Source organism: Microtus ochrogaster, linkage group LG1, assembly GCF_000317375.1.
Source record: "Microtus ochrogaster isolate Prairie Vole_2 linkage group LG1, MicOch1.0, whole genome shotgun sequence".
Taxonomy (NCBI): domain Eukaryota; kingdom Metazoa; phylum Chordata; class Mammalia; order Rodentia; family Cricetidae; genus Microtus; species Microtus ochrogaster.
Genome location: NC_022027.1, coordinates 22355592 through 22367648, shown reverse-complemented (window position 1 = coordinate 22367648; position 12057 = coordinate 22355592). Strand labels below are relative to the sequence as shown.

The 12057-nt window shown below is 36.2% G+C and overlaps 1 protein-coding gene across 2 annotated transcripts in view; it reads right to left on the bottom strand.

The window, feature by feature from the left end:
• The window catches only part of Ube2k (ubiquitin conjugating enzyme E2 K), a 58142-nt gene that overhangs the window by 17515 nt on the left and 28570 nt on the right, over positions 1–12057 (bottom strand). The window contains exons 2-3 of one of the 2 annotated variants that reach the window (XM_005359272.3): positions 11571–11664; positions 4613–4671 (exon numbers count right to left, since the gene is read on the bottom strand). In XM_005359272.3, coding sequence (XP_005359329.1) covers positions 4613–4671; positions 11571–11664 — 153 coding nt within the window. The remainder of the gene's footprint in view (positions 1–4612; positions 4672–11570; positions 11665–12057) is intronic. The other variant, XM_026785050.1, reaches the window with a different exon arrangement.

Below are 12057 nucleotides of genomic sequence, written 5' to 3'. Positions count from 1 at the left end.
AATGATGACCTCAAACTCAGGATCCTCCCATCTATTTCCAGTGTGAAGAAATTTTAAAGCTGTACTACACTAATATAGCTATCATTTGTAAAAATAGAATTTGAAATTATTACTAAAAATGCCAAAAAGAGTATTTTAGGCAAGTAATCTGAGGACAAGTAATCTTGTTCTTGCAGAGAGGGAGTGGGGAACCAGTGTTGGATCTCAAACCTAGGACCCAGGGAACACTATACTGCAAAGCTATACTTGTTTTTAAAGGGAAAGGAACCTATATTATTTATTGAAGCTATATATGTACAGAACCAAGGAATTAAAGGGATCAAGGAAATTGTTAAATTAATTCTTATACTGATGTATAATTTACTGTTACAAAAATTTTGAATATAGATGATCCAAAAAAATAATTTTATTCAAGAAGACGATTATCATCTACCTCTTCAGCAGTGACAGACTAATACACCAGCATTCCATCTCTTATTTCTTTTTTTCTTATTGTTTTAATTATCAGCTTCCTACTTTCTCACTCTGCCTTTCCTGGGCCTTATGCTTCCCCTAAGGAACCACATGCTTTTCACTCCATTGTTCTAACCACCTGGTATCCACTATATATACCAACACTTCTCCCATTTCTTTAATTCCTGAACTGAGTTAACAGAAATTTAAAAACTTAAAAAAATAAAATAAAGTTGGCAGGGATGAAGTAAAAACTGGGAGGTAGAAGGAGAATCATAGATATAGGTCATAATTAGTTGTGTAGAGTTCTAGGCCTACCTGGACTGAGACTCTGAAAAAACAAAATCATAGGCCATGTGCTAGGGCACATGCTTTAATTCAGAACCCTTGGAAGGCCTCTGCAGGTGGACTGCTGAGAAGTCTGGGCAAGCTTACTAAGTTACTAAGTTTCAGGCCAGTCAGAGATACATAGTAAAACTGTGTCTCAGCTGCTGCTGGTGGTGGTGGTGGTGGTAGTGGCAGCAGCACATGGCTTTAATCCCAGGATTTTGGCGGCAGAGGCAGGCAGATCTCAGTGAGTTCGAGGCCAGCCTGGTCTACGAAGTGAGTTTCAGGATAGTCAGAGCTGCTACACAGAGAAACTTGTCTAAAATAAAAAATAAAAGTTAAAAAAAAGAAAGAAAAGAAAAAAAGAAATTCAAAACATACTAGCTATAGTAAGTGTTCAACTGCTACACAAAAATCTGAATATTATATAGAGAGAAAAAAACTGTTACATAACAAAAGATATTGCTTAATCAGTCATATTAGCAACAATTATTCTCTCTTCCTGTGATCTCCATTTCTGTCACTCTTTATGTCAACAAATATCACAGTTCCTCCTCCATGTTAGACACAAGTCCACAATTCCATCATTAACTCTGATGAAAAACTTACAGATGCTATATTTGTTCCATAATAGAAAATACTTCACTCAAAGAAAAGAAAAGACTGTATTATTTAAATAAAAAAGCAGACCTACTGCTTAAGGATTGGTATTGGTGGGATGGAGAGATGGCTCAGTGATTAAGGGCACTGATTGTTCTTCCAGAGGACCCAGATTCAAGTCCCAGAACCTACATGGCAGCTCACAACTGTCTATAACTCCAGTTCTAGGGGATTGGACAACCTCGCACAGACAAACAGTGGGACACCAATGTACATTAAATAAAAATAAATTTCTTTAAAAAAATTACAAAATAACAAAGAAAAGATAGGTAAGGTATTTAATACTCAATTTCAGAGCTGAAGAAATGGCTCAGTGGTTAACAGAACTGGTCATTTTTCTAGAGGACTGGGGTTCAATTTCAAGAAACCAGATGTTTGTTTCTCTTTAAAAAAAAAAATAAACTGATTTAAAGAGTCAAAGGTGCAGATCTTTACTGTCTTACTCTAATGTAGAAGGATGTTGTGCATACATTTATGTCTGTGACCATGTATACGCCTGATGTCCAGAAGCCCACAGGAAGACACTGGATGCTGTGGAACTGGAAGAACAAATGACCACTGCTGTGGGGTAACGAACTGTACCCTGTCAATTGTATTCTAATAACGTGTTGATTGGCCAGGAGCCAGGCAGGAAGTGGAGGTGGGGCTAGAACAGGAGAATTCTGGGAAGAGGAAACAGTCAGTCTATAGTCATCATCCAGTTGCAGAAGAAGTAAGATGTGACTGCCTCGCAAAAAAGATGCCAAGCCACGTGACTAACACAGACAAGAATTATGGGCTAATATAAGTTATGAGTTAATAAGAAGCCTGAGCTACTAGGCCAATCTATTTATGATTAATGTAGACTTCTGTGTGTTTATTTGGGCTGAACGATCGCAGGACCGGGAGGGACAGAAATCTTGATCAACAGACCATGACCCTATGTGGGTTCTGTGACTCAACCAGTGCTCTCCAACTCCAGGGGATACACAGCATTCCTCTGGCTTCCAAGGGCACTGCATGCATGTGGTACACATACATATATGCAGACAAAAGCATACACGTAAAACAAAAAAAACTACTATTTCATGTATTAGCCATGTATAGCTACATTAGCTAGTCCAGTATTGAGCTGCCCATACTAACTGGGAATTCAAACAACTATATCCCCAGCCTATCAGCATCTAATTCTAAATTATTTTTATTAACTCAAGAAGAAACTCTGGGTAAAAAGCATTTGCCTAGTAGGCACAAGGCCCTATGTTCAACCTGAACATAACAAAAATAGAAAAGGGAAAAAAAAACCTGAAAGGGCTAAGGACATGAGCCAGTGAGAAAAAGCAAGTGATACATAAACCTGAAGACTTGCGACTGAATCAATCTCTCTCTCTCCTCCCCCTCCCCCTCTCCCCCCCCCTCTCTCTCTCTCATCAGGATCTCAGACGAATAATCAGCCCAATAACCTAACATACAAACAACCAAATTCTCAATTATCTGGATGCTAGTTAATCTCTTAGCCCAAGTTTTCCCACCTGTCAGAGCTAAAGGTCATTACAGAAAATGAAAATTCACAGCACAAGTGACAGTTATCACTATCATTATCTAATACAGAAAATGTAGTGGCTATAAAGCCTATTCCTTCCTGTCCATTTCTATGTGAGAAAAAAAGACACAATATTGCTTGAGTCTAAGAGTTCAAGATCAGCCAGGCAACACAGGGAAAGCCCTTCTCAAAAACAAAAACCCACTGGGCATAGTATCACATACCTTAATTCTAAGGACTTGAGAGGTAGAGGCAGGCAGATCTCTATGAGCTACACAGTGGGACACAGTCTCAAAACAAATAAAAAACCCACTACTAGCCAGATGGCTCAGAGAACAAAGGCACTTGTTACCAAACCAAGTCTTACAACTTGAGTTTGATCTCTGGACCCCAAGTGGTAGGAGAAAAATAACTCCCATAGTGTGTCCTTTAAAAAACATCAAATGTGGGGCTGGAGAGATGGCTCAGTGGTTAAGAGCATTGCCTACTCTTCCTAAGGTCCTGAGTTCAATTCCCAGCAACCACATGGTGGCTCACAACCATCTGTAATGAGGTCTGGTGCCCTCTTCTGGCCTGCAGGCATACAGACAGAATATTGCATACATAATAAATAAATAAATAAATATTTAAAAAAATCAAATGTGTGCACATTGGCCCACTTGCATTTACAGAGCAAATGTTTGTGAATACACAATAAGCAAATAACTTTTTTTAAATCCACTCATGAGTGGATAAATGAATTGGAATATGTGCATGCAATGAAAGAAACATTCAGCATTAAAAAGAGAAAATTCTGACATGTTATAGCATGGTTGAACAGAGGCAACAAAATGCTAAAGCAGACACCAACAGACAAATACTGTGGGATTTGTCTTATAAAATGAACCCAGAACAGCCAAATTCATAGACAGAAAAAAAAAAAAAAACAGAACAATGATTCTTCTTTGCTTTTATTGGGAGGAGGGGGGATTTTATGTAAGACAGGGTCTCTTCTATTCGGCAGCTCTAGCTGTCTTGGAACTTGCTATGTAGAACAGGTTAGCCTGGAACTCACCATTAAAAGAATGGCTTTTCCCTTCTACAATGTGAGCTCCAAAAAAGCAGAGAGTAGAAGACTTATTGATAAACTCCTCGGTATGACTTACTCATTTCTGTTTGTTCGTTTTTGTTATGGTTTTTTGGAGGTTTCTTTTTGGCAGTAATTAAAATAGAACCCAAGGCCTACCACATGCAAGCAAAGTGCTCTACCAATGAGCTAGCTAATCCCTGATCCTCAAATAATTTCTAAATTAGTGTAGAACATATACTTGTTTAAACAACATTTATTTAAAACAAGTAAGAACCTTTCTCTAAATTAGTAATATAGCTAATTAACTGAAGCTAGTATTTGGGCCATTATGAGATACAAATTATACTTCAATATACAGCAATCAATGGTTAGCTTTAGTAAGATTTGCTTCTCATTATAACTTTAGAAGTCAACCATTGACCAGTGCCTGAAATCTTGTCCATTAAATTTATTCACATTTAACTTTGAATGTTGTAACTTTAATAAAGTACTTAAATATATTGATATTTATCCATTAATAAGGTGAGTCAAGAAATACAAAATATTTTAAAACTACATGCATACAAAAAGGCTTACCATACCTTAGGAGGATTAAATGGATATGTTTCTGGTATTTTTATCTCTAGCTGATATCGTCCACCTAAAAAAAATGAGAAAAAACAAATTTGAGAATGCTGATCAACTCTAATATGTGAAATCAAATACACTGAAAGACTGTTTCAAAATAAGTATAATTGTGTATTGAGTGCTGAATTAAAATTCCAAAATAAACTAATGACTCATGATTTTATAATACTTAAAGCAAAAAATGTCCACTGTATACATATTATATTAATTAACAGTAACAGAACTAGAGAACCAAAATACATTAACTCTATAGACAAACCAATGTCAAATATTTCATTATTAATTAGTAGCATAAGGTTCAGAGGTCTTGTTTTTTTCTAGTCCACCTGATAAGAGATATTAACAGGAAATAAGTTTTAAAGGGGGGAGGGCAGCAAGCAATTACAACATAGACAGTATAGAGACAAAATACACAGATATATCATTAACGAAAGGGAAACTCTCTTAGCTAGATCTCCCCAGTTTCAGTCTTCCCATTTATGCCCCTTAGACAGGCATGGTGTCACATACCTGTAACCCCAGAACTTGGATAGTATAAAAAGAAGAAAACCACCGTGTGTGTGTGTGTGTGTGTGTGTGTGTATGTGTGTGTGTGTGTGTGTGTGTGTGATAAAAAGAAGAAAACCACCGTGTGTGTGTGTGTGTGTGTGTGTGTGTGTGTGTGTGTGTGTGTGTGTGTGTGTGATAAAAAGAAGAAAACCACCGTGTGTGTGTGTGTGTGTGTGTGTGTGTGTGTGTGTGTGTGTGACAGAGAGAGAGACAGAGAGCGAGCACTCCTTTAATCCCAGCACTCCACTGGCAGAGTGAGGCAGAGAAAAGGGATCTCTGTGAGTTTGAGGCCAACCTGATCTACAGAGTGAGTTCCAGGACAGCCGATACTACGTAGAAAAACCCTGAGTTTTTTTGTTAGTTAGTTTGTTTGTTTTGTTTGGGGAGGTGTACCAGGAACTCAAGGCCAACCTTGGCTTAATAGAAAAGTTTAAGACTAGCTTGGGTTACATAAGATCTGTCTCAAACAAAAGAATTAACTTTTGTCCCTAAATTAGATGTCAATATTTTGTTTAAAATTTCAAAATAAAGCCAAAGAACAAAACATAAAACTGGCAAAAGAAATAACACTATCCTCTTCTAACAAAGTACTACAAAAAGTATTCCACATTAGATGTAAAATTCCAAAAAAAAAAAAAAAAAAGTATTCCACAAAGTACTAACTGGAAAAAAATTATATAAACCGAAAGCAATATTCTATTTGGTTCTGATGTTACCTTTACCAACCACAAGTTAAACAAACATTTCTAAAAATTCTAAAAATAAGAAAAATGTAGCTAGGTCCTCAAATTAAGTATTCAAAGTGAACCATAACTCCTTGTTCTGGATCACTGAAGGTGCAAGTCTTGCAAGAGATGAGACTGCCAAAGAATACCCTCTCTTAACTGGGTGTGCAGCACAATCCTACAATGCCATAGTACATGGTATGGGGAGGCTAGAAGATCTCCTGATTCAAAACCCTGCTGACCTACAGAGCAGAGAGAGCATTCAAAGCTAGCGTGCCTTAAACACTCTACTCCTCTCCTTCCCTCCTCCTCCTTTTTGTCTCTGTCTCTCTTCTCTCCTCCCCCCCCCCCAAATTTCTACATCTAATTAACCTCCCAGTTCTAGATTTCATGACCCACTAACATGAAAGATTCACTATTAAAAAACAGGTAATAAGAGACTGGAGAGATGGCTCAGTGCATAAGAGCACCAACTGCTCTACCAAAGGAGCCAGGTTCAGTTCCCAGCACCCACATGGCAGCTCACAACTATCTGTAACTGCAGTTTTAGGGGAGAAACCTGACCCCCTCACACAGACATACATGCAGTCAAAACACTAATGCCCATAAAATAAAAATAAATTTTCAAAAAAGGAAATAAAAGGGTGCTACTCAAATACACATGAAACTAATAGATTTTTCTAATAATCAGAAAATGAACTAGATTTTTAAAAAAAACCATGTTACTGAATTAGTTATGTAAGTTAGATGTCTATTACAATATTAATCCTTCATATGCATGTGAAAAGTAACATAGAAGTGTGCTACTGGCATTATATAACATCAAATATTCAGTTCTTGAAAAATGTAAGTAGAGAACTGTTGTCAGTATATCAGGGGGTCCTACCAAATCTACCTTTCTCCACCGTTATGAACGTATGCATGTGAATCTCAGAAAAAATAAAGAGCATTTCACTGATACTAGATTCTTTAAGCAACACACACCTGCTGTCCCTCACAAATCCCAAGGTCCACTATGTAGCCCTCGCTGGCCTCAAACCTGCAGTTCTCCTGTCTCAGCCTTTCAAGTGCAGGGATTATAGAAATGCAACATCATTCTCCATCTTCAAAAGCTTTGATTCCAATTCTTTATGTCTTATAATTTTTTTTGGTAGAGTTCCCTTCTGTTAAATGGTATATGAATTGAACAAGAAATCTGGATCAAGAACATATAGTAAAAGTGTAATATAAAGAAAAGCAGTCATAACGAAAGAAAGACAGGTAAGAAAAGAGTACTAAAAAGAATTTTGTAGGGGCTGGAGAGATGGCTCAGTGGTTAAGAGCATTGCCTGCTCTTCCAAAGGTCCTGAGTTCAATTCCCAGCAACCACATGGTGGCTCACAACTATCTGTAATGAGATCTGGTGCCCTCTTCTGGCCTGCAGACATACACACAGACAGAATATTGTATACATAATAAATAAATAAATGTTTAAAAAAAAAGAATTTTGTAAATACGGAGATGACTATTTATATTAGGAATTAAGTAACAACCCCAAATACAGGTATAATGCAATTGGCTTGAAAAATATGTAGACTCATCTTTTTCCTTTGTAGCAGTTTACTAAACGTGAGAACAAAACCACAGACTATACTCCACATGAGTAAGTGGCTCCAGCACACACACGGTGTAGGGCCCACACAGGCCCTTCTCTTCACAGAAGATCCTCTTGTTTTTCTGACTAAACTCCCAAGCGTCGGCTTTATGATTTGTCACAAAGTTCTTTCTTCTTAGATGATTAAACAATTTTAGGAGTAGTTTAAGAGCTACAGATATCTTACATAAATACTGTTAGATTGTGAAGGTATTTCTACTCCATTTTACATTCGTTTGTCTTATATAACAATTTTCATACAAAATCACTGTAAGATCAGTCATGACATACAATAATTTCTGACTGACAATGGATATGAGAAATACATCATTACGTGACCTCACCTATGCAAACATCATAACCCAATTGACTCTGGGTAATGTAATCACAAGGGCCCACAGTAATACAAGTGGCCCCATCACTGAATATCTAAGGGACTTTTATAAGCATTATACACAACAATCTTCAATATAACTTATTTACCTTTTGAGAATAGTTTTTATCCTATTTATGTTTTATGCCACTTTATTTTAGAGATAAGTCTTATTATGTTACACAGGCTAGTCTTAAACTGATAGACTCAAGTAACTCTTCCTCTACCCTCCTAAATAACTAACTACAGGCAAGCCACTACGCACGTTAATAGCTTCCAATCATCAAGCATTTAGCAACTTTTTTTTTTACCTCGTGAGGTGGGAGTAAGTTGATGAAACACATCCTCTGTGGACTAGTTATATCTGGGACTTTGGGACTTAAGTGCCCTAGGGTGCCCCTAAATTCAGAGCAATTCTCAGCCTCCCCAAATGCTAGAGATACAAGCATGAGCCCATTATATCCAGAGAAACAATTGTGAACTTTAACATCCTCCAAAGAGAAGAAAAAAAGTAGATAAGAATTACTGAACTGCCCATTTAAATTCAACAATTTTGAAAGAACTTCTAGACAAAAATAACAAAATAACTTAGTTCTTTCTTTTTTTTTTCTTTTTTTCAGTTTTTCGAGACAGGGTTTCTCTGTGGCTTTGGAGCCTATCCGGGAGCCAGTCCTGTAGACCAGGCTGGTCTCGAACTCACAGACATCCACCTCCTCTGCCTCCCAGAGTGCTGGGATTAAAGGCGTGCGCCACCATCGCCCGGCAATAACTTAGTTCTTTACCACTAAGTTATTTAGGAAAGGAAATTAAGAAAGCTGAGTAAGTGAAATGCAATATGAGAATTTTCCATGTTTATTTTTTATTTTTCTTGACAATCTGGGTTTTTTAATTTATATGTAAAATTGCTTTTTAATGATAATACAAATGAATATTTTAGAGATAAACTTTAATTTAGCTTTAAGTTAGACCAAAAATAAAAGCAGGCTGAGGAGATACAGCTCAGTCTTAGAGCTTGCCCAACAAGTACATGGCCATGAATTCTAAGGTCAGAATGACTATCTCAGTTCCAAATAAAAAACACAGCAAAAGGAAAATACAAACAAACAATTTAAAAAAAACAAACCATTGCCTCAAAAACAAAACATCAAGCCTTCTGCAGTAGACCAATCTTTCACCTGTGCTTATTTTCAGAAAGAAAAGTTTATTACTTAAATAGCACTTTTTTTTCAAACATTGCTGTAACATTTTTACAATAAATAATAAAATAATCTTAAAATAATCTACTCTTCAAGCACATGTCCCCAAATCTTAGGAAAGCTATTAAAAATATTGTTTTATTTTGAAGCACCTGTAGAAATGAGCAACTTGTTTCTAACATAGAATACTTTATCTCTATTAAGAAAAATTATATATTATCTACTTTTTACAAGTTCGTTTACATATGAAACATGGTTAATAAGGTAACATTCTTTTCACTGAGCTCAAGAGGTCCCTGTGTACTGTAAGTCTGTTGCAGAGCTCTAGAATAATAATACTATTTCTTGCACTTTAAAAATATCTGAACTATCTCAAAAAGCACTTCAGGAAGAATTATGAGGCTAGGGATATAGCTCAGTTTATAACTGCTTGGGAACATGCACAAGGCCTTGAATTTGATCCTAAGTACCACAAAAAAATAATAAAAGAGAAAAACAAAACACAATTATAATACTTGTCATAAGCTATTATGACATTATTAAATTCTAATGGATGTCAAAAAAGCTAAATGAGCCAGGTATGGTGGTGCATGGTTTTAATCCCAGTACTTTGCGGGGCAGAGGCAGGCAGATTTCTGTCAGTTCAAATCCAGTCTGGTCTACATAGTGAGTTCCATGAGAGTCAGAGCTACATAGTGAGAGACCCTGGAGGGTGGAGGGAACACGACAAACATGTACAAGCCAGACTTACTAGTAGGTATGGAATACTTTCAGTATAATCTTTGTTTGCACTTCAAAATTGGTGCCCGAGGCATATGGGTTGTGCTTGTGAGCCCAGCAACTGGAAAGTGCAATCAGGAGGAGCAGAAGCTCAGAACAAGCCTCAACCACACAAATGCCAGTCTAAGAACAGTTTAGGTCACAAGAGAACCTGTCTCAAAAAATCAGAGGTGAATAGGAAGAGAGTGGGGGAAGCCAGGCAAGGGTGACTTACACCTATAACCCCAACACTTAGCAAACGGAAAAGGAGAACCTGCTGAGAGTTAAGCTACAAAGAAAATCTCTGTTTCAAAAAACAAGAAAGAATGTATAACAATACTATAGAATCTTTTAAGGTCTTGAATGAAAACAAAATTTGCCAACAATATTGGGTTTTTCTGGGGCTGGAGAGATGGCTCAGTGGTTAAGAGCACTGACTGTTCTTCCAGAGGACCCGGGTTCAATTCCCAGCAACCACATGGCAGCTCACAACTGTATGAAGATCCAGTTGCAGGGGATCTGACACCTTCACACTAATACACATAAAAAAAATAAAGTTAAATAAGCCCTAAAAAAATTGGGTTTTTCTGAACTTCACTACAGATTATTACTGAGAGTATTACATTTAAAGAACCCATAAGCACCACTTCTAATACTTGGTGAACCCTGATTTAGTCAGAAGCAAAGTTATTTAAAAGCATATACTTTGAAGTTAAAGGCAAGCTAAATCTCAGCTTTTTCACTTAAGAAGTGTGGCCTTAGACAAGTGACTTATCTCTAAACTCAAATATGTCTATTAAACAGGAATTATTATACTTACCGTCTAAGATTAGGTGAAAACTGAATGATAAAATACATGTAATGCTCTTACAAGGAAGGTCTACTTTCTATTAAACAAATATTTGAACAGTTATTAAGCAAACTGTAAAAGTCATGGTTATCCTACATGTCCCAAATTTCCAATTTGAAGATCTGACTAATAAATCCAAATACTACACTTTCGTCCTTTATCATAAACTTAATTCCGGGTTCTAAAGTAAAAAGCTAAAAGACATAAATATGAAAATCAGCAAAGCTATTTTCTTGTTTTTGTATGTTTTAAATTAATCACAAGTAGTTTTAAATGAAGAACAGTATCTGAAAACCTATATAATAATGAGAGCAAATGAAATAAGAAATGATAGAGAGAAGGAGCTTTTAAAAGTAAAACCAACATCTTATTAGTCAAAATGTTAAAACAAGGTTTGTTACTAGTCACATCAAGGGTATCTGAGTATATCTAAGTTCAAGGCTTAACACTCTATATTTAATCCTGTCATGCTATACAATGTGTGGCTACTTTAAAACAGAATTGAAAACAAGATAAAGAAAGAAGCTTTACGCTTTACGGCTTCGTAGAAGAATAAGACAAATAGAATGTTAAATTCTAGCCTATGTAACCTGTAACCTGGCTCTATGAAATGTATTTGAGAATTTTGTTAAAAATTAGCTAAAGCTCAGTAAGAAAAAAAATAGTCCAGTTAAGTATAAAAATTTATCATTTTATAAACTGCAGCTTACTAAGCCAAATAAAATTACCTTCCATGAATTTTATATAGATGCTCAAGATAACTCTGACTCAATCTTTCAGACAAGCTCTAATACACACAATATTTTGATACAGAAAAAAGTACTTGCCTTCATATGGTGTGTCTGGAGGTCCTGCTATTTCTCCTCTTAATTCTGTAAAATTCTCATCTACAAGATCTACTTTAATTTGATTTTTGCTCGTCTTAAAAATAAACAGAAAATAAATGTTAGTTATACCAGCAAAAAGAAAGTCTATTTTAAAATATTACCTAGTAAAAAACTAAAACCCATTTTTCATATTTATCAGCTTTAGTAAACAAGTCAATGCTTTTCTAAAACCTAAAAAAATTTTTCAAGCAAACATATTTTAACTCAATAGTTTTAATAAATAGTACCAATTTGAACAAGAACACAATTGCTTGCTGACCTTATAAGAATTTTATTAAAACCGGGCGATGGTGGCGCACGCCTTTAATCCCAGCACTAGGGAGGCAGAGGCAGGCGGGTCTCTGGGAGTTCAAGACCAGCCTGGTCTACAAGAGCTAGTTCCAGAACAGGCTCCAAAACCACAGAGAAATCCTGTCTCGAAAAACCC